At 38.3% G+C, this 26,672-nt stretch overlaps 1 protein-coding gene across 2 annotated transcripts in view; it reads right to left on the reverse strand.

The window, feature by feature from the left end:
• The window catches only part of WDR81 (WD repeat domain 81), a 143,441-nt gene that overhangs the window by 111,679 nt on the left and 5,090 nt on the right, over positions 1–26,672 (reverse strand). The window contains exons 2-3 of one of the 2 annotated variants that reach the window (XM_053706225.1): positions 20,301–23,872; positions 6,876–6,983 (exon numbers count right to left, since the gene is read on the reverse strand). In XM_053706225.1, the coding sequence (XP_053562200.1) occupies positions 6,876–6,983; positions 20,301–23,814 (3,622 nt within the window). In that variant the 5' untranslated portion in view covers positions 23,815–23,872. The remainder of the gene's footprint in view (positions 1–6,875; positions 6,984–20,300; positions 23,873–26,672) is intronic. The other variant, XM_053706227.1, reaches the window with a different exon arrangement.

Here is a 26,672-nt window from a genome sequence, read left to right on the forward strand (position 1 = left end):
TTCCTCAAGGCTAAATATGTGTAATATATGAATCGATTTAGCCCAGAAAATGTCTACAGTCTTAATAAGCCCTTGTGAAGCCCTTATTTACTGTCTGAATAAAAATGGCTTACCGGATCCCATAGGGTAAATGACAGCTTCCAGCATTACATCGTCTTGTTAGAATGTGTCATACCTCAAGCAGCAAAAGACTGCTCACTGTTCCCCCAACTGAAGTTAATTCCTCTCAACAGTCCTGTGTGGAACAGCCATGGATTTTAGTAACGGTTGCTAAAATCATTTTCCTCATACAAACAGAAATCTTCATCTCTTTTCTGTTTCAGAGTAAATAGTACATACCAGCACTATTTTAAAATAACAAACTCTTGATTGAATAATAAAAACTACAGTTAAACACTAAAAAACTCTAAGCCATCTCCGTGGAGATGTTGCCTGTACAACGGCAAAGAGAATGACTGGGGTAGGCGGAGCCTAGGAGGGATCATGTGACCAGCTTTGCTGGGCTCTTTGCCATTTCCTGTTGGGGAAGAGAATATCCCACAAGTAAGGATGACGCCGTGGACCGGACACACCTATGTTGGAGAAACCTTGCTTTGCAGTAAAAATTATACTAGCCTAATGTTTCCTAGAGAGGGCAAAAAATCTAATCCTGTGAAGATTACTTCAAAATACTGCAAATTTCCTGGCTCCGGTACATACTACACAGTGATTTTGTGGAACAGTGGCAAACTTTTACAGCTAGCCTTAACTGGCGACATTCAAGGGAGGTCTCGAACACACTCATCAGGGTTTTCAAACAGTTTCCTAAATCATTCCTAAGTGATAAGAGTTACATTTTTTGAAAAACAGAATTTATGCTTACCTGATAAATTACTTTCTCCAACGGTGTGTCCGGTCCACGGCATCATCCTTACTTGTGGGAATATCTCTTCCCCAACAGGAAATGGCAAAGAGTCCCAGCAAAGCTGGCCATATAGTCCCTCCTAGGCTCCGCCCACCCCAGTCATTCGACCGACGGACAGGAGGAAAAATATAGGAGAAACCATATGGTACCGTGGTGACTGTAGTTAGAGAAAATAATTCATCAGACCTGATTAAAAAACCAGGGCGGGCCGTGGACCGGACACACCGTTGGAGAAAGTAATTTATCAGGTAAGCATAAATTCTGTTTTCTCCAACATTGGTGTGTCCGGTCCACGGCGTCATCCTTACTTGTGGGAACCAATACCAAAGCTTTAGGACACGGATGAAGGGAGGGAGCAAATCGGGTTACCTAAACGGAAGGCACCACGGCTTGCAAAACCTTTCTCCCAAAAATAGCCTCCGAAGAAGCAAAAGTATCAAATTTGTAAAATTTGGCAAAAGTGTGCAGTGAAGACCAAGTCGCTGCCTTACATATCTGATCAACAGAAGCCTCGTTCTTGAAGGCCCATGTGGAAGCCACAGCCCTAGTGTAGTGAGCTGTGATTCTTTCAGGAGGCTGCCGTCCGGCAGTCTCGTAAGCCAATCGGATGATGCTTTTAAGCCAAAAGGAAAGAGAGGTAGAAGTCGCCTTTTGACCTCTCCTTTTACCAGAATAGACGACAAACAGAGAAGAAGTTTGTCTGAAATCTTTTGTAGCTTCTAAATAGAATTTTAGAGCACGGACTACGTCCAAATTGTGTAACAAACGTTCCTTCTTTGAAACTGGATTCGGACACAAAGAAGGTACAACTATCTCCTGGTTAATATTTTTGTTAGAAACAACCTTTGGAAGAAAACCAGGCTTAGTACGCAAAACCACCTTATCTGCATGGAACACCAGATAGAACACTGCAGAGCAGATAACTCTGAAACTCTTCTAGCAGAAGAAATAGCAACCAAAAACAAAACTTTCCAAGATAACAACTTAATATCTATGGAATGTAGAGGTTCAAACGGAACCCCTTGAAGAACTGAAAGAACTAGATTTAAACTCCAGGGAGGAGTCAAAGGTCTGTAAACAGGCTTGTTAACCAGAGCCTGAACAAATGCTTGAACATCTGGCATAGCTGCCAGTCGTTTGTGTAGTAAGACAGATAAAGCAGAAATCTGTACCTTTAGAGAACTCGCAGATAATCCTTTATCCAAACCTTCTTGCAGAAAGGAAAGAATCTTAGGAATTTTTACCTTATTCCAAGGGAATCCCTTGGATTCACACCAGCAGATATATCTTTTCCATATTTTATGGTAAATTTTTCTAGTTACCGGTTTTCTGGCCTGAACCAGAGTATCAATCACCGAATCTGAAAACCCACGCTTTGATAGAATCAAGCGTTCAATCTCCAAGCCGTCAGCTGGAGGGAGACCAGATTTGGATGTTCGAATGGACCCTGAACAAGAAGGTCCTGTCTCAAAGGTAGCTTCCATGGTGGAACCGATGACATATTCACCAGGTCTGCATACCAAGTCCTGCGTGGCCACGCAGGAGCTATCAAGATCACCGAGACCCTCTCCTGTTTGATCCTGGCTACCAGCCTGGGAATGAGAGGAAACGGTGTGAACACATAAGCTAAGTTGAAGGTCCAAGGCGCTACTAGTGCATCCACTAGAGTCGCCTTGGGATCCCTGGATCTGAACCCGTAGCAAGGAACCTTGAAGTTCTGACGAGAAGCCATCAGATCCATGTCTGGAATGCCCCATAATTGAGTCAACTGGGCAAAAATCTCCCGGTGGAGTTCCCACTCCCCCGGATGGAATGTCTGACGACTCAGATAATCCGCTTCCCAGTTTTCCACACCTGGGATGTGGATCGCAGATAGATGGCAGGAGTGATTCTCCGCCCATTGTATTATTTTGGTTACTTCTTTCATCGCCAGGGAACTCCTTGTTCCCCCCTGATGATTGATATACGCAACAGTCGTCATGTTGTCTGATTGGAATCTTATGAATCTGGCCTTTGCAAGCTGAGGCCAAGCCCTGAGAGCATTGAATATCGCTCTTAGTTCCAGAATGTTTATCGGGAGAAGAGACTCTTCCCGAGACCATAGTCCCTGAGCTTTCAGGGATTCCCAGACCGCACCCCAGCCCACTAGACTGGCGTCGGTTGTGACAATGACCCACTCTGGTCTGCGGAAGCTCATTCCCTGGGATAGGTGGTCCAGGGATATCCACCAACGGAGTGAATCTCTGGTCTTCTGACCTACTTGAATCACTGGAGACAAGTCTGTATAGTCCCCATTCCACTGTTTCAGCATGCACAGTTGTAATGGTCTTAGATGAATTTGCGCAAAAGGAACTATGTCCATTGCTGCAACCATCAACCCTACTACTTCCATGCACTGAGCTATGGAAGGACGTGGAACAGAATGAAGAACTTGACAAGCGCTTAGAAGTTTTGACTTTCTGACATCTGTCAGAAAGATCCTCATTTCTAAGGAATCTATTATTGTTCCCAGGAAGGGAACCCTTGTCGACGGAGACAGAGAACTTTTTTCTATGTTCACCTTCCATCCGTGAGATCTGAGAAAGGCCAGAACGATGTCTGTATGAGCCTTTGCTTTTGAAAGGGACGACGCTTGTATTAGAATGTCGTCCAAGTATGGTACTACTGCAATGCCCCTCGGTCTTAGAACCGCTAGAAGGGACCCGAGTACCTTTGTGAAAATCCTTGGAGCAGTGGCTAATCCGAATGGGAGGGCCACAAACTGGTAATGTTTGTCCAGAAAGGCGAACCTTAGGAACTGATGATGTTCTTTGTGGGTAGGAATATGTAGGTACGCATCCTTTAGATCCACGGTAGTCATAAATTGACCTTCCTGTATAGTGGGTAGAATCGTTCCAATGGTTTCCATTTTAAACGATGGTACCCTGAGAAATTTGTTTAGGATCTTTAAATCCAGAATTGGTCTGAAGGTTCCCTCTTTTTTGGAAACTACGAACAGATTTGAGTAAAATCCCATTCCTTGTTCCGTCATTGGAACTGGGTGTATCACTCCCATCTTTAGCAGGTCTTCTACACAATGTAAGAACGCCTGTCTCTTTATTTGGTTTGAGGATAAGTGAGACATGTGGAACCTTCCCCTTGGGGGTAGTTCCTTGAATTCCAGAAGATAACCCTGAGAAACTATTTCTAGCGTCCAGGGATCCTGAACATCTCTTGCCCAAGCCTGAGCAAAGAGAGAGAGTCTGCCCCCCACTAGATCCGGTCCCGGATCGGGGGCTACTCCTTCATGCTGTTTTGTTAGCGGCAGCAGGCTTCTTGGTCTGCTTACCCTTGTTCCAGCCTTGCATCGGTTTCCAGGCTGGTTTGGACTGTGAGGCATTACCCTCTTGCTTAGAGGATGCAGAATTAGAGGCCGGTCCGTTCCTGAAATTACGAAAGGAACGAAAATTAGACTTATTCTTGGCCTTGAAAGGCCTATCTTGTGGGAGGGCGTGGCCCTTTCCCCCAGTGATGTCTGAGATAATCTCTTTCAATTCTGGTCCAAAGAGAGTTTTACCCTTGAAGGGGATGTTAAGCAATTTTGTCTTGGATGATACATCCGCTGACCAAGACTTTAGCCAAAGCGCTCTGCGCGCCACAATTGCAAACTCTGAATTTTTCGCCGCTAATCTAGCTAATTGCAAAGCGGCATCTAAAATAAAAGAGTTAGCCAATTTAAGTGCGTGAACTCTGTCCATAACCTCCTCATATGGAGTCTCTCTACTGAGCGACTTTTCTAGTTCCTCGAACCAGAACCACGCTGCTGTAGTGACAGGAACAATGCACGAAATGGGTTGTAGAAGGTAACCTTGCTGTACAAAAATCTTTTTAAGCAAACCTTCCAATTTTTTATCCATAGGATCTTTGAAAGCACAACTATCTTCGATAGGAATAGTAGTGCGCTTGTTTAGAGTAGAAACTGCCCCCTCGACCTTAGGGACTGTCTGCCATAAGTCCTTTCTGGGGTCGACCATAGGAAATAATTTCTTAAATATAGGAGGGGGAACAAAAGGTATGCCGGGCTTCTCCCACTCCTTATTCACTATGTCCGCCACCCGCTTGGGTATAGGAAAAGCGTCGGGGGGCACCGGAACCTCTAGGAACTTGTCCATCTTGCATAATTTTTCTGGAATGACCAAGTTGTCACAATCATCCAGAGTAGATAACACCTCCTTAAGCAGTGCGCGGAGATGTTCTAATTTAAATTTAAATGTCACAACATCAGGTTCAGCCTGTTGAGAAATTTTTCCTGAATCTGAAATTTCCCCATCTGACAAAACCTCCCTCATGGCCCCTTCAGATTGGTGTGAGGGTATGACAGAACAATTATCATCAACGCCCTCCTGCTCTTCAGTGTTTAAAACAGAGCAATCGCGCTTTCTCTGATATGCAGGCATTTTGGATAAAATATTTGCTATGGAGTTATCCATTACAGCCGTCAATTGTTGCATGGTAAGCATTGGCGCGCTAGAAGTACTAGGGGCCTCCTGCGTGGGCAAAACTGGCGTAGACACAGAAGGAGATGATGTAGAACCATGTCTACTCCCTTCATCTGAGGAATCATCTTGGGCAATTTCATTATCTGTGGCAGTACTGTCCTTACTTTGTTTGGACGCTATGGCACAATTATCACACAATTTTGAAGGGGGAGACACATTGGCTTTCATACATATAGAACATAGCTTATCTGAAGGCACAGACATGTTAAACAGGCTTAAACTTGTCAATAAAGCACAAAAACCGTTTTAAAACAAAACCGTTACTGTCTCTTTAAATTTTAAACAGAGCACACTTTATTACTGAATATGTGAAAATATATGAAGGAATTGTTCAAAATTTACCAAAATTTCACCACAGTGTCTTAAAGCATTAAAAGTATTGCACACCAATTTTCAGAGCTTTAACCCTTAAAATAACGAAACCGGAGCCGGTTACATATTTAACCCCTATACAGTCCCAGCTACAGCCTTTGCTGTGACTTTACCAAGCCCAGAGGGGAATACGATACCAAATGACGCCTTCTAGGAACTTTTTCAACTACTTTCAGGTCCTCACACATGCATCTGCATGTCTTGCACTCAAAAACAACTGCGCAGTAATGGCGCGAAAATGAGGCTCAGCCTACAACTGGGAAGGCCCTTCCTGACTGGAAAAGGTGTCTAACATAGTGCCTGACGTTAAAAAACGTTCCCCAAGTTTATAAGTGTGAATTATCAGCATAAACATGTATAAAATGTCCAAATAAAGCAATCGATTTAGCCCATAAAAGTGTCTACCAGTTTTATAGCCCATATTAAGCCCTTTATTCTGTTTGAGACTAAGAAAATGGTTTACCGGTCCCCATGAGGGGAAATGACAGCCTTCCAGCATTACACAGTCTTGTTAGAAATATGGCTAGTCATACCTTAAGCAGAAAAGTCTGCTAACTGTTTCCCCCAACTGAAGTTACTTCATCTCAACAGTCCTATGTGGAAACAGCAATCGATTTTAGTTACTGTCTGCTAAAATCATCTTCCTCTCACAAACAGAAATCTTCATCTTTTTCTGTTTCAGAGTAAATAGTACATACCAGCACTATTTTAAAATAACAAACTCTTGATAGTAGAATAAAAAAACTACAACTAAACACCACATACTCTTAACCATCTCCGTGGAGATGTTGCCTGTGCAACGGCAAAGAGAATGACTGGGGTGGGCGGAGCCTAGGAGGGACTATATGGCCAGCTTTGCTGGGACTCTTTGCCATTTCCTGTTGGGGAAGAGATATTCCCACAAGTAAGGATGACGCCGTGGACCGGACACACCAATGTTGGAGAAACATTTACAGTATTTAGTATGTAGGTCTTATACAATGAAATAGTTAATTGCTGATACAACATATATGCATATAGAAAAACTAACTTTAAAGATACTTTGACAAGGGAGAAATTACCAACATAACAGGAAGTAAGCAGTCTCAGCAGATTCCTGGCAATGGAGCGAGAGGTCACCGTTGGACCAAGTTTGGCGGAGAGCCACCTCACCATCTTAGAGGCAGTATCTGTAACACAAACAAGCAGTTTCATATACACACAATACGCAGGAAAATAACCTGCTGAGGCTTCATAACCCCAGAAACAGAACGTTTTCTTCACTTTCTACGATGATAATTTTTTTAGTGTAAATTTTTCTGCAGGTCATTTTGAAATTAAATTTTAAATTAGGCAGTTACACTAAAGCACCAGTTAAATTGCAATGTGTTAATTATATGAAGAACAAAACAATTTTAAAAAGTGTTCTAATATATAGCAGCAGTTGAAAATTACATTGCAAATTAAAATTAAAGGTAAAAATGTAGTAATAAAAAGATGCACTGTTCACATCTAGTTGGTGGGGATAAATAAAAAAAATAAAAAACACCTTGAGAAACAGTCATCAATCAATGCACTGCTGCGTATTCGACTGTTCTCTTCAAACAGCGTTTTACTCTGGCTACACTGTGTTAAAGGGATAAAATTAAAAACTTTCATGATTAAGATAGAGCATGCAATTTACTTCCCCAAAAGACCAGAGCATTTTTAGCAATTTTGCCATAACTCATTTAAACAGAAATAGAGCCTTATTTTTTTGTTTTATTAACCTATTAAAACTTTTTATTTTTAATTTTTTAGTAGACAACCCAAAGTATTGATCTAAGCCCTTTTTTGGTATATTTCATGCCACCATTTCACCGCCAAATGCGATCAAATAAAAAAAAAAGTTAACTTTTTCACAAACTTTAGGTTTCTCATTGAAATTATTTACATACCGCTTTGCCATTGGTTTTTGGTAGTTAGTAGGTCAATCGCAGCTGCGCACCACACGTGTATTATTCCAAGCAGTGAAGGGGTTAATCAGGTAGCTTGTAAGGTTAATTTTAGCTTTAGTGTAGAGATTACCCTCCCACCTGACACTTCCCACCCCCTGAGCCCTACCTGATCATTCATCAGCTACTCTCGAGTCTATCTTAATAAGCTTTTGAACAACAGATACAAGACGAACAAAGCAAAGTTGATCATTCAAGTTAATTGAAAAGTATTTTAAACCTGCATACTCTTTAGGCCATCTAATATCTTGCAGTTGATTACCGAGTCAATTATACACAATACTAGCATGTGGCTCTGGGACAGTAGATTGTGCAGAAATGATCATTCCCATATGTTAATAAGATAACAACTATATAAACACAAGCGAAAAAAGGAGACATAAAATGATTGCTGGGCTCAGAGAATTAGATTTTGAATACATTGCTAAAAGCTCGAGTCACTGAAAATGGTAGTAATAACTATTTAATTATACCCTTGAAGATAATGACTGGGAATTTTCTTTTCATTTTATCTTATCATTGTTAGCAATTTATGTTTTATTAATTGGTTTTAAAGCTGTAATAAAGGTCAAGTTTTATTAGATAGCTAATCTGCCATCAGAATTATAGTTCATAAGGAATTTCTTTCTTTTCTATTTTTTTTTTTACCAGGAATTTATAAATTAATTATTTATATTTATTTCTATAAAAATGTACAACAAATGGTTATTATTAAAAATAAAGCCAATTAAAATGCATTTAATAAAATGCATTGTTTAATTTTATTTGAAAATATATTTGCAAGGGCAATATTTTAAAAAAATGTGTTGCCAATAATAATCATTCCAAAATATTGATAACAGATAATATTTTGAAAGGTTCATAAAGAAGTCAAGATTGAAATGCATACGAGTGAATTTTGATTTTGAACAGAAGCATCTTTTACAATAGGAGAAAAGTAGCTATTACAAGAAACACCAAAAGGGGGCTCTCAAGTGGGGAAAAAAGCATAAGTAGGGCGTCACATATACATTTACAGTCTAACACTTTCATAAGTCCGATAGAGAGCCCAATAAAAACAAACAAACCCTGTTTACTTCTATTGTCAATGTACCTTTTTCTCTTGATATCCTCTGTTGAAACTTAGCTCCTTGTCATGAGTAAATACCGAGTGCTCATGAGTGTGCACATGCATTGAGCACCATATGACAGCTGTGTTAGAATCAATGTAACCATGTTATACATATAGTTTTCCTAATGTGTTCTCTTATGGAAAGAACAAAGTCTCAATAAAGAATAACCAACATATTTACAAATATTTCCTGGAAGCTTTCTGGGACAGCAAAGTGAGGGTTGTGGGTGATCCAAAGCTGTGTTATGGGCACCTAAGCTTTCCATGGGAGTGGCGAGGGCACATGATGGGTGATAACGGAGCAATTGCGGGGAATTTTTTTTTCCCCCCCTGGCCAAGAAGATTTGGGCAGGGAGTGGGAAAGACCTTCCAACCCATGAAAATCCCACAGGGCCCAGGATGGTATGGAGGTCCATGCCCCTTTTATCCATCATGCCAATAACTTTGAGCCCATTTGCAGAACTTTATTAATAGCATTCTTGCAAACTGCTGCCGTACAGTGCTCCAGGCACAAGCACTCATATAGGAAGTGCCGCTATAGCTTGCTGTTGTTATACATTTTTGTACCTGCACAATGTGATGACTATTAGTAGCTTAGGATTTAACTGATGTGACAAGAAGCAAGATTGTTTGACTACTGGCGTGAATAGAATGAGAATGTGAAGAAGATTGGTGGGAGGCTTAATACATTTAGGTAGTTAAAGGGACAGTAAACACTTTCAGATTTTAATATAGAATGTTCAGTTATGCATAGTAGATTTGTATTCAGCAGTTTCGTTCAACTTACAAATGCAGAAGTAGGAGGCTGCTTTCACTAGAACGGCTCTTTTGCACAAATCTTAGTGTGTTTCACTTGCACAAAAGGATAATCCGAAATACTGAAAGCGGCCTCCTACTAGTGAATGAAACTGCTGAATGCACATCTCAAATGCAGAGTGAAACAACTTTGAAATATACATTATTTATTTTGCCCCTTTCCATGAAATTTAGCTCTGAATATTGGAAATTTTCTAATTCTCAACACTGCTGAGTTTTCAAGACTAACCCTGCTACATATATTTTGCTATGCAAGTTAACGCCTTGTATAGGAAACTAGCTGTCCAAAGCTATATCAGTTGCACGTGTATACTTATAACAAAACCACATTATATACTTACAATGAACACTGAACCTTTGTCTTACAATATAAGCAACTGCAGTGCTCCTAATTAAAGCTCGGACAAAGAAGCAACCAGACTTTAATCCCACATTTGCTGCAGATTGTAAACCAGCACAAAGTGTACTCCTTTTACACTCAATGGTTCCATAACCTCACTGCTCACAGTGGTATAGCGATCTTCATTGGTCTTCTCTTGAACTTCCAGCTAACCACTTGTGGACAGCAGGTCCCAGAGAAACTGACTGCTGCAGCTTCATTGACCCCAATAACTTCTCCAAAGCCTGGCACTCACATACAAAGACAGCAGTAAAGTTCATTAAGGTAAATTAGAAAGCATTAAAGGACCCCTCTAGTGTAATATCTGTTACTGGGCTCATTACCTTGTCTACCTTCTTCATTAATGCCGAACTGTAACCACCATATGAATTTCAAGCTCTAGTAAAATAAATCTATGCATTATCTCCATTTGAGATTTATAATAGGAGAGGGGTGGTTATGGCATAGGGTAAACTTGCTCCTGCCCTGGCACTGAAACCTGTGCCAGAAAAGCAAAATACAGGCCCCTGACACAGACTACACTCCATTGAAACTACACTATTGCATATGCAATTACAGATGCTGCTGTAACACACAGGTTTTCAGAAAATTATAAAGGGCCTCTGCAGGAGCCAGAAAGTTTGCGGCCAGTAAGACGGCCACTTCCAAAAGTCCCCTGGTGGAGGCATCGAAAATAGACTGGAAGCAGAAGAGTCAGTGACATTTTAAACTAATCAACAATAAAGTGAAATATTGGGGCTTTGCAGTGCTAGAAAAGGGAACAGCTCTCACTGGAGAATAGAACATTTACATAATAAAACCTTAAAGGGACACTGAACCCAATTTTTTTTTCTTTTGTGGTTCAGATAGAGCATGCAATTTTAAGCAACTTTCTAATTGACTCCTATTATCAAATTGGCTTCATTCTCTTGGTATCTTTATTTGAAATGCAAGAATGTAAGTTTAGATGCCGGCCCATTTTTGGTGAACAAACTGAGTTGTTCTTGCTGATTGGTGGATAAATTCACCCACCAATAAAAAAGTGCTTTCCATGGTTCTGAACCAAAAAAATAGCTTAGATGCCTTCTTTTTCAAATAAAGAAAGCAAGAGAACAAAGAAAATGTGATAATAGGTGTAAATTAGAAAGTTGCTTAAAAGTGCATGCTCTATCTGAATCATGAAAGAAAAAAATTGGGTTCAGTGTCCCTTTAATAAGCATTACAATGTATAGATCACAAATCAAGAGGAGAAGCACATTAAGCTAGTGCAATGCTCAATTTGCTCACCAGATTTTGAAAGTGGAATAAGATCCCCACCCATCCTGAACGTTTTTGGTCTCGAGGCCAAGCTGTATAAACACAGCCAGTAGAAGAAATTACACTCCCAGTGGGTTATAGAAGAGATACTGTAATAAAATGTTAATTTTACATTGTTCTCTCCAAGTATTAGCAATTGGTTAATGAACAGATATAAGATAAAGATGCAGGTATATGTACACAATGTGATAAAGTAATGAGATCTGATTATACCTACAAGCTCAACCCATTTTATTAGGTTGTGGCTTCAAAACACAAAATCAGCTAATTCATATACACAAATAAACCTTAAAAAAGCAAATCTCATACATTTTATACTCTGCAGCTGGTAAAAAAAAAGTAATTGGAAACACATTGGGGGATATTTATCAAAGCCTGAACTATGCTGCATTGCCGGCACCAATACGTTCGCCTAACATCGTGGACGCGGACCTGAATACGATCTCCATATTTATAAAAAAAGCCAGCAAAAAGTCGCGCACTAAGTACGGGGCGATGAGCACCGGACTGTTGTTAACTAACAGTTATCAATCTCGCTGCTATTCGGCTTTTTACCAACTTTATTTATACCCTGTCACTAAACGCCACCACTATACTAAAATGTTTAACCCCTATCCCACCGCTCCCGGACCTCGCCGCCGCTAAATAAATGTATTAACCCCTATCCCACAGCTCCCGGACCACGCTGCAACCTTAATATAGTTATTAACCCCTATCTTGCCGCACCCGGATCCGCCGCCACTAAATAAACGTATTAACCCCTAAACCTCTGGCCTTTCACATCACTACCATTAACTAAACCTATTAACCCCTAAACCGCCAGCCCCCCACATCGCCATAAACTAAATTAAGCTATTAACCCCTAAACCTAACAACTCGCTAACTTTACATTAAAATTACAACATCCCTATCTTAAAATAAATTTAAACTTACCTGTAGAATTAAAAGAAACTATATTAAACTATTAACCTACCCTAACTTTTATACTAAAATTACATTAAACTAGCATTTAAATGAACTATATTACATATTAAAAAACCATAACCCTACTCAAATTATTTAAATCTACTATTAAAAATTACTAAATTACAATAAAAAATAAACGCTAAGTTACAAAAAAATTAAAAAAATACTAAATTACGGGGAAAAAAAACACAGTTAAAAAATAAAAACAAATTACACCTAATCTAATAGCCCTATCAAAATAAAAAAGCCCCCCCAAAATAAAAAAACCTAGCCTACAATAAACTACCAATGGCCCTCAAAAGGGCCTTTTGTGGGGCATTTCCCCAAAGAAATCAGCTCTTTTACCTATAAAAAAAAATACAAATACCCCTCCAACAGTAAAACCCACCACCCAACCCCCCCAAATAAAAAGCCTATCTAAAAAACCTAAGTTCCCTATTGCCCTGAAAAGGGCATTTGTATGGGCATTGCCCTTAAAAGGGCATTTAGCTCTTTTACCTGCCCAGACCCTACTCTAAAAATAAAACCCACCCAAAAAACCCTTAAATAAACCTAACACTAACCCCCGTCGTTGCAAGTTCCGCTTGAAGGATCCATCCAGCCGGCATCTTTTATCTTCATCCATCCGGCTTGGAGTGGGTCCATCCTGAAGACATCTGGCGCGGAGCTCCTCTTCAATACGGTCACCGCCGTAAACTGGAACCTGAAGGCAAGTGACATCATCCAAGATGGCGTCCCTTGCATTCCTATTGGCTGTTCCAATCAGCCAATAGGATTGAGCTCTCATCCTATTGGCTGATTGGAACAGCCAATAGGATTTTAGGGGCTCTAATCCTATTGGACTAGTGAACGAAAGTGACGCTTCGTCAGCTGTCTGATTAAAAATACACACTGCACAGGCGCTGCTCTTAGTCATAGCATTCCACTATCTACGTCACAGCCCATCATAAGTTAGAACAGTTAACCTCTTAAGGACATATGACGGAATTTTTCCGTCATAAAACAATTGAGCAAACTGAAAGCTGTGTCCTTAAAGGGTTAAAGGGACAGTCAACACCAGAATTTTTGTTGTTTAAAAAGAAAGAAAATCCCTTTATTACTCATTCCCCAGTTTTGCATAACCAACACTGTGATAGAAATACACTTTTTACCTCTGTGATTACCTTGTATCTAAGCCTCTACAAACTGCCCCCTTATCTCAGTTCTTTTGACAGACATCCATTTTAGCCAATCAGTGCTCACTCCTGGGTAACCTTCACGTGCATGAGCTCAATGTTATCTATATGAAACTCATGAACTAATGCCCTCTAGTGGTCAAAATGCATTCAGATTAGAGGCAGTCTTCAAGGTCTAAGAAATTAGCATATGAACCTCCTAGTTTTAGCTTTAAACTAAGAATACCAAGAGAACAAAGAAAAAATTGGTGATAAAAGTAAATTGGAAAGTTGTTTAAAATTACATTCTCTATTTAAATCATGAAAGTTTTTTTTGGACTTGACTGTCCCTTTAACGGAACAGACTAAAGTTAGCTCTTTTGATGAAACACTGTGAGCAACTCGGGTTACTACACAAAATAAAATTATCCAACAGATAAACATATAGTAATAAAGATGACAAATGCCTCCCCAATGTGTACTTATATTGTTACTGTAATGTGCATCAAATCACTTAGTATACTCGACTGATGTTTATGTTTACATGTGTGTAACCCGTGCTGTCAGGGTTTACTAAGTGATTTGATGCACATTATAGTAACAATATAAGTACACATTGGGGAGGCATTTGTCATCTTTATTACTATATGTTTATCTGTTGGATGATTTTATTTTATGTAGTAACCCGAGGTGCTCACGGTGTTCCATTAAAAGAGCTAACTTTAGTGCGTTCCATTAACTGTTCTAACTTCTGATGGGCTGTGACGTAGGTAGTGTAATGCTATGACTAAAAGCAGCGCCTGTGCAGTGTGTATTTTTATTATTATACTTCCATTCGCTAGTCTGATGAATTAGCTGATCTGCATAAATAAAGAGAGTGAAGCACTCAACCTGGGAACGAACAATAGCATAATAGCTTGTTCTATGGCTAGTTACCACCCAAGAAGCAACCTCTTTTTGCTCAACGTGTCTTTCACAGAGAAGAACTTTCCTGAAGCATATCAGTCTGATCCTGACTTCACAGTACAGTCCAGCCCAGAAATACAAGGCAATCCCTCTCTGAACGTGAGAAACAGCAAAACCCCAGACGTATGTTTCGGCCTATTGTGGGCCTCGTCAGTGAGGTGCAGACATATCCCTCTAGGCACACTGAGCAACGGGGCCCACGTCTGGATTCCCACATCACACTTAGGGAGACTTCCCTAAATGTTATAATTTGCATAAATAAAAAGAGAGAAGCGCTGAACCTGGGAACGAACAATAGCATAATAGCTTGTTCTATGGCTAGTTACCACCCAAGAAGCAGCCTCTTTTTGCTCAACATGTGCCTTTCACAGAGAAGAACTTTCCTGAAGCATATCAGTCTGATCCTGACTTCACAGTACAGTCCAGCCCCGAAATACCAAGAAATCCCTCTCTGAATGAGAGAAACAGCAAAACCCCAGATCTGACAGAACACCTACTCTAAATTTCATATAAATAATAGATTGTGCACATGCTCAGTTGGATCTTGTTCCCCAGAAAGTGTGAATATAAAAAGACTGTGGAAAATTTGATAATGGAAATAAAATTAGAAAGTGTCTAAAAACTGCATGCCCTATCCGAATCATAAAAGTTTATTTTGACTTGAGTGTCCCTTTAAATGTACAATACTTTTTAGATTACTTGGATGCTTTGATTCTTATCCTCAATAACAATGACTGACTGCATCTAAAGAAACTACATCATTTCCTTATTTTCAGTATGCTTTTGATGAACCAAAACTCCTGTATTAATAATCTTATATGAAAATATGGGTTTTGCAAAACAAACAAAAAAAGAACAGTTTGTCTTTATTCCAATATGAAGAAAAGATCTTTAAAAATCCACTAGTCTATAGTTCAACAACCTAATGCATGTCCTTTTACAACTATCGACCCTGCTATGCTGTGTGTTTAAGGTACCTAAAAGGGTTTTATACACACAGTATCTATAAAACAAGGCAGACTATAGCATTGGACCCTCAAAAGCCCTTGAAGAAGCTGTTCCCCTAATCAGCTTAATAAACACAACTCTGGAGCCTCAACAAACAGCACGTAGTAGCAAGTTAGACATGCAAGGACAGTGGAGATATTCCTGTAACTTCAAGATAACAAGCATTTTACCTACACACTCACACTGCACAAAACAACAGGGTGCATAAGCATTCTTGTGACAGTTTGCCATTGCTAAGTGACAATTTTTATGCATGGTGGTATTATACACAGACTTTTGAAATAAATGACAGCTATTCCAGTATGGATGTACTTATTTTACACAATATTGTATTATGAATTTGGTGACCGGTCACATATACATTTTTAAAATATTTGTATTATATGTATTACTATTAAACTTGCTTATTTATTGACAGACGTGGCTGAAAGTATTGGTACCTTTGCATTTTAAGAGAGAAACCCAAAAAAGTCTAACTGGATTTTTCCAAAATATATGTTGACAAGCCACAGTCTTTTTGGGAGAATGTCCTTTGGACAGACAACACAAAAGTAGAGCTTGTTTGGCAAATCACAACTCCATGTTTACAGAAAGAAAAAGAAAAAAGAAGCTTTCAAAGAAAAGAACACCATACTAAATGTTAAACATGGAGGAGGCTCGTGATGTTTTGGGGTTGTTTTGCTGCATCTGGCACTGGGTGCCTAGAATCTGTGTAGGACACAATGAAATCAGAAGACTATCAATGCATTCTTGACCTAAACTTACTCCCCAGGGTCAGAAAGCTGTGTCTCAGTTGCAGGTCCTCCAGCAAAATAATGACCCGAAACATACCTCAAAAAGCACCCAAGAATGAAGGAGAAGAAAACATTGGACTGTTCCGAAGTGGCCTTATAGTAGTCCAGATCTGAATCCCATTGAAAATCTGTGGAAAGAGCTGAAACTTGCAGTTGGAAATACAGTATGTACCTATTATACCTGTGAGAACTGGAGCAGTTTGCTCAAGAGCGGGCCAAAATCCCAGACAAAAAGTGCAGAAATCTTATTCAGAGCTGCTGAAAGTGATTGATTCCAGTTATTGTTTCCAAAAGGTTGTGCTACAAAATATTAGGTTGAGAGTAACATAGAAACATAGATATTGACGGCAGATAAGAGCCATAGGCCCAGCAAGTACCAATATTTTTGTCCATGCCAATCAAAATTTTTTTAACTAATATATGAAGTCATAATTCAAAAGGGAAGTTTTTGTTCTTTTACATTGGAAATAAAGAATGAAGGATACTAAATAAATACTTTTTTCAAATGTTACTTAGTTTAGAGAAAATTGTGCGTTTTTCCTTTTAAAGTGGAAGAGTGCCAATACTTTCTGCCACGTCTATCTATGCTAATTTAAATGTGTATATATTCTGATATATATGTGTATATATTCTGTTATAAATGTGTATATATTCTGTTATAAATGTGTATATATTCTGTTATAAATGTGTATATATTCTGTTATAAATGTGTATATATTCTGTTATAAATGTGTATATATTCTGTTGTTATATATGTGTATATATTCTGTTGTTATATATGTGTATATATTCTGTTGTTATATATGTGTATATATTCTGTTGTTATATATGTGTATATATTCTGTTGTTATATATGTGTATATATTCTGTTGTTATATATGTGTATATATTCTGTTGTTATATATGTGTATATATTCTGTTGTTATAAATGTGTATATATTCTGTTGTTATAAATGTGTATATATTCTGTTGTTATAAATGTGTATATATTCTGTTGTCATAAATGTGTATATATTCTGTTGTTATAAATGTGTATATATTCTGTTGTTATATATGTGTATATATTCTGTTGTTATATATGTGTATATATTCTGTTATATATGTGTATAAATTCTGTTGTTATATATGTGTATATATTCTGTTGTTATATATGTGTATATATTCTGTTGTTATATATGTGTATATATTCTGTTGTTATATATGTGTATATATTCTGTTGTTATATATGTGTATATATTCTGTTGTTATATATGTGTATATATTCTGTTGTTATATATGTGTATATATTCTGTTGTTATAAATGTGTATATATTCTGTTGTTATAAATGTGTATATATTCTGTTGTTATATATGTGTATATATTCTGTTGTTATATATGTGTATATATTCTGTTGTTATAAATGTGTATATATTCTGTTGTTATAAATGTGTATATATTCTGTTATATATGTGTATATATTCTGTTGTTATATATGTGTATATATTCTGTTGTTATATATGTGTATATATTCTGTTATATATGTGTATATATTCTGTTGTTATAAATGTGTATATATTCTGTTGTTAAGATTAACCCTTAGCTTTTAGCGCTTCTTAAAGGGACAGTCTACAATTGAATGTTTATTGTTTTAAAAGATAGAGAATCCCTTTGTTACCCATTCCCCAGTTTTGCATAACCAACACAGTTATATTAATATACTTTTTACCTCTGTGATTACCTTGTATCTAAGCATCTTCTGACAGCCCCCCGATCACATGACTTTATTATCTATTGACTTGCATTTTAGTGCTGTGTTGCGCTAACTCTTAAATAACTTGACGGGCGTGAACACAATGTTATCTAAATGGCCCACATGAACTAGCAGTCTCCTATTGTGAAAAGCAAATAAAGCATGTGATAAGAGGATGTCTTTAGGGGCTTAGAAATAGGCAGAAATTTAGAGGTTTAAATGTTATAAAGTACATTAATATAACAATGTTGGTTGTGCAAAGCTGGGGAATGGGTAGTAAAGGCTTTATCTATCTTTTTAAACAATAACAATTTTAGTGTAGACTGTCCCCTTAAGTTTTACACATAGTAGAAGTGCTGCTCCCAAGTGGAACCCAGCAGGTCCTAAGCGGCACTTCTACTGTGTCTATAAACCCTCTGCAGAAGTTAAAACACACAGTAGAACAGGGTCGATAGTCCTAAAATGACATGCACTAACAGATTAGAGCAGGTCATTTTTCAACTATTATGGCCCTTTAAATGAGCTTAGAAAAAAACACACACTCTTCCCTACAATGTGAAACAATCTTATCTGTGGCGTTTCTGCTTGTGTGATATAAATAGCCGCTTCCTTAAAAGAACAAAAAGAAACGATTTCAGTTTCATTTTTCAACAAAACACGTCTGTGCTAATAAAAGGGCTAGGCACTTTTGTGCTTTATATGTATTTTGAGAATTGTTTTACTTATGTTATCAAACTCTCTCCCCCCCCCCCCCCCCCCGTACAAAAAGAAAAAGTCTTACCAAGATAGCCTACCAGAATAAAACATTTACACACAATTTTAGAATACAGCTACAAAACCCTTTACCTAAATCTTAGAATATTTGTATATTTGCATCTGTAAAATGGGACAGCTTGGAGAGGGGACAGTACCAAATGACAACTTCTGATATTATGTACTCAATATTTACATAATACAGCTTATACATGCAAAATAAAAGGTAGTTTTATATACATTGTAATACTTTTGTATACATAGTAGTACTATTAGAAAGACAGAACCAAAACAAAACCTTGGAATGTGTTTGAGATTCAGGAAAGCTAGTCTTAAAGGGATAGGAAAGTCAAAATTAAAAACTTGCATGATTCAGATAGAGCATGTGATTTTAAGACAGTTTTAAATTCACTTCTATTTTGAAATGTTCTTCGTCCTCTAGGTATGGCTTGTTGAGAAATAATATGCGCATATCCTACACTAGTAGGAGCTTGCTGCTGATTAGTGCTTTAACACATTTGTATCTTGTGATTGGCTAACTAGATGTGTTCAGTTAGCTGCCAGTAGTGCAGTGCTGTTCCTTCAGCAAAGGATAACAAGAGAATGAAGCAAATGTAATCATATAAGTAAATTGGAAAGTTGTTTAAATTGTATGTTCTATCCAAATCATGAAAGAAAATTTTGAGGTTTCCTGTCCCTTTAAAAGTCTGTTTCCATGTTGTAATAAAAATGCACTAAGCAGTGAGTTTTACTTAAAGTGAAGGTAAACTTTGGTGAATGAAAGCCCGTTTTTTAAAAATACTATTAAAAACAGGAGCACTAATCCTGCTTCCTACAATCACAGCATTCCCCCCAGGGTGGTTATTGCCTGAGGCCATGCTGTGATTGGAGGAAGCCGGATTAGTCATTGCTGAGGTGTGAAGAGAGAATTTCCAGGAGGGGAAAGCTGCTGTAGCTGTGAAAAGAAAAAAAAGGTAAGTTTTTAATCAAAACGGCTGCTTTGTAAACTTTGATGAATTAAAGTGCCCCCGTTTTTAATAGTACTTTTAAAAAACGGGCTTTCATTCACCAAAGTTTACCTTCACTTTAACAGAAATCATTGCAATTTTCTCATGCTCAGTAGAGGCAGCATGCAACAAGTTTAAAAGATGTCTCTTCTCTTATCTTCCCGAGGGCAGGGCAGGGGTTACAATGAAAACTTCTAAGAGCTAATTTTTCTAGAAAACAAATTAGATGTGTGCTGTTTTTGTTTTAATATACAATCTCTTTATTTTTAAGTTTAATTCGATTTAACATATTTGTTTTCACTATAAGGGCTATGTTTAATATCCCTCTAAATTAAGCTAAAATTTAAACAAGGGCAGAGTAGTGATACCAATTCAATTCAATAATAATAATATAACTATTAAGAATACAAACAACAAAAGCAATAATAAATATGTTCATATATGATTATCAATATGATCCTGCTTTGGAATGACCAGCATTGAGTGGTTAGTGATAAAACAGTTTTTCTTACCTATTAGAATTTTTTGCTCTTTTCCTTCAGTTTGATTATTTAGATCTTGTTCTTCTTCCTCCAGATCTTGATCATCACTAGCAAGAACGGTATCTACAGAAGCATCTGTGTTGACTGACAATGTAAGTTCAGAGAGACCTGGGGAAGAGTCAACTTCCTCTTCTTCCTCAGATTCCTCGCTTTGCTTTAAATCCTGGCTGCTGTCTCCAGACTTCAAGCTTGTTTTTTCCTTACCAGAATCACTGTCAGTGGCTTTTTCATCTCCCAGTGAGACCTCACTCGCACTGCTCTTGTCACTTAACCTCCCCAAGCTGACAGACTCTGATTCACAGGGTTGAAGGGCATCGCTAACAAACAGGCCATTCTGAAAATCCTCATTTTCAGCTAGATAAACTTGATCATGGAAGCTCACACCAGAAGTGTAGTCTAGTAGTTCATGAGTTGATCCATGATCAACACTATTTGGTCTTCCTTCACCAAAATTACCAGAGACTGGACTGTCTCCTCCACTCTCCTCATCTTCCGCCGTTCCAGACAACTTGCATTCATCACCTGTGCTCTCTACTCCAACAAGTATCTGCAGCACATGATTAAGCAGATTGGAAAGGAACGTTTGCAAGCCCAGACGGACAATTAACTGTGCCACAAAGCAATCTGTATAAAGATAAAACCTTCCATGAAGGTAGGAAGGATTTTCATATGCACCAATAAGTGGCTTCAATAAATACTTGCTTGCATTTTTTGGCCCCAAAGCTTTGGCTACAGGCTCAAAAAGGTACCAGGCAGCATACACTGCTGTGCTTTCATCGGTCATAATAGACAGAACAAACGGAAGAAGTATTTCTAATCCTTCAGGGGTAATATCACAGAGAATACCATCTAACTGCTGCCACAGCTGAAAAACAAGTTCACGACCTTGACTTTCATCACCAATTTTCCTTGACTGGTAGCTTTGGATAAATTTATGTAGATTTGGAAAGTATGTCGGGAACGGGATGGTGGAGCAGAAAGGACTAAGGAGCTGTGAAGGACAAGGCGGAGGAAGTCCTTTAGAAATGTGTGGGAATTCAAAGAGTTGGATGCAGTGCCCTGTATCCATACCTTTCAGTAGAACGTCTTCTGGTGTGTGAAGCTGTAATAATGATTCTAACATTTGCAAAATCGGAGCTGGAATGTCCTTTATATGATGTTTACACAGGTTACGCACTAGAAGATATCGCTCCATTAATGATGTTTTTGGCACAGAGCTTTGAATTCTTGGTGCAAACACCATCTCTGCAATCATAACACCTAATGCTTGGATATCTCGTTCAAAAAAATCTAGAAGACTAAGAGGAAGGCTTTTTCTAGTTTTATCCACTGGTAGTATAGTACTGTGTAGGCCTCGAACTAAAAAGTTGTCTAGTTTCTCCAGCTCTTCCAGTGCTTGTATAGGATTAAAGCCATCAGGAAGAATTATCTTCCCATTATTTTCTTCAATATTAGAAACAAGTTTGTTTTGTCGGTTTGGCCAAACAGGAGCTCTGTTTTCTGCTGGTAAGGAGCTAGTACTGGATACCTGAAGAGAAGGTATACAGGCCTGATCATTGACTTTGCCTGCTATTCCTAAGGCATCAAGGGCCTCTGTTCCTTGCTCTAAATCATCATCCCCAGTACAAGCTTTATCAGCTGGCCAAACTGTCTCACTAGCAGTGGCCTCTACTACTAGTCCACTGACTCCATTAGTAAGATTTTTATCTTCACACACAGCCATCTCATTTGTGCCAAGGTTAGATGAAAGTATGGTAGGAGCATCAAATAAAGAAAAACCAGGACCTAGTAAGCGTTTAGGGTGTGGCTGTTCAAACAGTTGAACAACTCCATAACAAGTGAGGTTTGTATGATTATCTACTAAGTGAAGGCATACATTTTTTTCCCTGACTGCATTTTTTCCAGTCAGTTTGTAACCAAAGGTGAGATCAATCCAGTGGTGAAGGTCTTGAGAAACATCTCTACTTTCCAGAAGTGAACGGTGAACATGTATAAAGTCCTCATATGAGCTACACCAAGATGGTATGTCAAGATCCGGCATATCAGGGTGAATAGACTTGAATATTGTGGGATCTGTGTAAAACTCTGGAATGCATTCATCTGGTGTCCAGCCTTGCATGCGTTCCATGCTTGCAGGGTATTCATTAGGTTCCCACTGAGACCGCACATGATTGCACAACACAATCTTTGGAGTCCTCCTTGCCTTGTATACATAGTATGTGATGTCGGAGAGCACATCGGAGATATGGTGAGGAACATGCAGCTGTTCTGAACTGCTCCCGCCAGCTACAAATGCCTGCTTGGTCATCTCATAGGTAAATTCCAGTTGCTTGTCTCCTTTGTTTAATCGAAATTTTGATTTTCTTAAGTCTCTAAACTTTCCATTCTTTGTAGTGAAATCAACCACCCATGGCAACACAGGATGGTAATTTGGATCACCCTCTCTTCTGCCAGCCAACTTGTTCAAATACATAAGATAGTCAAAGTTGCTTATTCTTCCATGCACCCAGCTGATTACCAGCTCTTTCAGCTCTTTGTTACATAAAGCACACAGTCTAGCAGTTCTCCCTTTATCTTTGCCCTTTATAGTTTTTCGTTCTGAATCTTTCAAGTTGTTTAATGTATTGTCAATCTGTCTTTCATAATCACTAAAGTTGGGTTTTACCTGGCTACATAACTTCTCATCAACAGCCACATTGCACAAAGAAAGTGCTCCACAGGATAAACCCCCTTCATGACAAGCTTTTAGAGCCTGCAGAATATTGTAAATGATAAACAGTGCTTTGGCATGGCTGTTGGCAAGTTTAGCCGGGCTGAATGTAACCACATCATTTAAAGAATACTGTAGGTAAGGTAAAATGATATACAACATATCAGATGATTCCAGCAGAGCTTCGGCTGGCACAATGTTTGGACAGGATGGGAACCCAGCTACAAAATTGGTACCCTCTTTTGAAGGAGATAAACTTGCCACCGCCTTATTGATTAAAATAAAAGAGGTACCGTAAACTTTTTGCAGAGACAGTTTTAGTGCATCCATGGCTTGCATACTTGGCACTTTATTTGCACTCCCATATGGTTGTACATATGTCCTATGTGCTTTGCTCCAGCCATTCTTATAATTATGGACAGAAACATTCTGCATGAAGCAGAACAGTGATTCTAAACCACCATTCTTTCCATGCAGGAAGACATTATTTATTGAAATTGGGTAAGCTAGTCTCTCTTTCCTTAGTCCATGGATTTCAATTCTTGTCCAACCAGCAGGCAGCTTTGCCACAGACCGCTGCAAAAAGGTTTTTATTTCAAAATGGCTGAACCCCTCTGGTTTTGGACACTGCACAGGGACTGATCTACGTTCTCTCAGGCTTGCTAGCCATTTCTGAGACACAAGAGCAACTACATGGGTTCCCCCCTGACTAGCTATAATCTGTTTTAGGTCAATGTTCAGCTCTTTATTCACAGCTGCTGACAGCCACTCCATGTTTGACAAAAACTGTGACTAACATCCAGATATCTTCATTTTCCATACACAATGCATCCTGCACAAAAAAAAAAAAAAAACTAATTAACTGATGGACACACACATGATTTGCCAGATACCACTTAAAGAACATAAAAATACATTGTGGTCAACAGAATTTTTTTTAACCTTTCTTTTGTTTTATGTTTAGGTAGTTTATAAATAATCTTAACTTTCAGTAAAAACAATTGGCGTTAAAAGATTTGCAACAAGATGACAAATAAAATGAAATAACTCATTCCCTCATCCTGAGAGCTGTGACACATTTCATACTTTTAAAGCAATGTACATATGTATATTGAGTATCTCTCATCTAATTTAAGCTTTTTTAAATAAACACAGTACTCTTTTTTTCCCAATTTTGCTCTAGCATTTCATACTGTATGAATGTTTATTGACTGATTAATAATTTCCTGATAAACTATTTTTAGTTGAAAATATTTTTTATTGACTTTTGAATGTTATTACACACAGCATCTTAAATAACAGTTAGAAACATAAAAACAAAAAATACATAAACAATAACATTGCAGCCTTCAAGTGATTGAATATGTGAGTTTTTTCACACAAGACAAGAGTAATTTTGGTTTATCGACCTTTTAGTAACATTCCAACATATAATGGTGTGTTAATTCCGCTTTCCATCTAGCCTGACTCAATCTCAATCATGATCAAATCCCTATCTCTTCCCCCCTCATCTCTAACCGTTCATCTAGCTCCTGAAGACTCAATTATCTCACTCATTGAGGCACTCTAACCGGATTGTTTCCTACTGATCTTGTTGGTTTGCTAGGATTCTAGCTCTATTTTCTTTTTCAGTATACATAATATATGGTTCCCACTGTTGTATAAACTTATCCCTGGTATTAAGGAGCTCTGCCGAGGTGCTATTCATTGTAAAGTGATAATCTATTCTCCTTTTAATATATTCAAATGAGGGTGGATCCACCTTCCAAAATCTAGCTATGCTTACTCTCACAACCGTGCATATCAAGGCTATTAGCTTGTGATGTCTTTTCACTTTATTATCTGGAGGAAAATGAAGCAAAGCCTGCTCAGGGGCAAATGTGATATTTTTCTCTAGAATTAGGCTTAGATACCTTGAAGTCTCATTCCAAATCTCTGTAACCTTTCCACAATGCCACCACATGTGTAAGTATGTCCCTTCCTCCCCACAACCCCTGTAGCACAAGTGGGGCCTGCTGTCCTGTGTATTGGCAAATCTGGTGGGATATATGTACCATTTATAGAGTACTTTAATATAGTTTTCCTTCAACATTTGGAGAAAACGATAGACCTCTATTAATGTTTGATACCCAGTTATCTATTGTCCATGTCCTGCCCAAAACCTGTTCCCATTTAGTCATTATTACACTCTTGTCCCTATTTGAGCCACCATCAATAGCCGGATAGAGCAATGCTATCAGTCCCCTCCTAACCTCCTTCGATAAACATAGTGATTCTAATATAGTATTATTTGGAGGCTTATCTAATCCCATTATCTCTCGAACTCTGGATTTAAGTTGTAAGTAGTGGAACCACTCATTTTGCCTGGGTGTGCCTAGCTCTGCATATTGAGAGAAGTATAGTAGGTCGCTATTAACATAAACATCTGCTATTCGGTAGAGGCCTTTATTCTTCCATTTCCTTTGAGTATGTATGTCAACTAAAGATGCAAGAGGGGAGAGCGGGGTCAGTCTGGACCTCTCAATACTTCCTAGTCGCTGTGTCCCAAATAAAATCAGTGTGTGTGATCGCAATGAACTGTTTGATGTGACCGTGTCTGTTTTGTTGTGTTGCCCAAAGAATATTATCCAATCTTCTTACATTAAGCATGTCTTTTTCTAGTTGGACCCATTGTGGTGTAATTCCTAATTTAAACCATTGTGTGGTCTGGGCCAATCTAGCTGCATAATAATATGATATTAGGTTAGGTAATCCGATGCCTCCCTCTCCCCTATGTCTCATCATATTGTGTTTGTTTATTCTAGCCCTTTTCCCTCCCCAAATGAATTTTAAAATTGCCTTCTGCATTACATATAATTCTGACAACGGTATTGAAATTGGGAGTGTTCTGAATAGGTATAGGAGTTTGGGCAATATTGTCATTTTGACAGATATTACTCTTCCATACAGGGAGATGTTAAATTTAGTCCATTCACTAAAGCTCTCTAATGTGTGTGAACATGGGGACATAATTTTCCCTATAAAGTAAGTGATTCCTAGATATTTGAGAGATGATTTGGCCCATTTAAATGTAAAGTTAATTTCTAATAATTTCTTTGTTGGCTTTCGGAGATATGTGCTAAGGGCCTCACACTTGCCTTCATTAATTTTATATCCAGACAACTGTCCAAATTTATTTATTATGGAATATACCATCGGGAGCGAAAGTAAAGGTTTTGTGACTGCAAGGATGATGTCATCAGCAAATACTGAAATTTAATATTCCTTATCCCCCACCCGTATACCTACAATATTTGGATTATCCCTTATCCTAACCTCCAATGGCTCAATACATAGTAATAAACTATTTTTGACTTGCTTATAGCCCCTCTCCCCCAAAAGGCTGTAGTAGATATTCCTATAAAACAAACAGTAACAATCTATGCATGCAACATCATTTTTGTACTAGTTAAAAGGGACACTGTACCCAAATGTTTTCTTTTGTAATTCAGAAAGAGCATGCAATTTTAAGCAACTTTCTAATTTACTATTATCAATTTTTCTTCGTTCTCTTGCTATCATTATTTGAAAAAGAAGGCATCTAAGCTTTTTTTTTGGTTTCAGTACTCTGGACAGCACTTTTTTATTGGTGG

This window comes from Bombina bombina, chromosome 3 (assembly GCF_027579735.1).
Source record: "Bombina bombina isolate aBomBom1 chromosome 3, aBomBom1.pri, whole genome shotgun sequence".
Classification (NCBI taxonomy): Eukaryota; Metazoa; Chordata; class Amphibia; order Anura; family Bombinatoridae; genus Bombina; species Bombina bombina.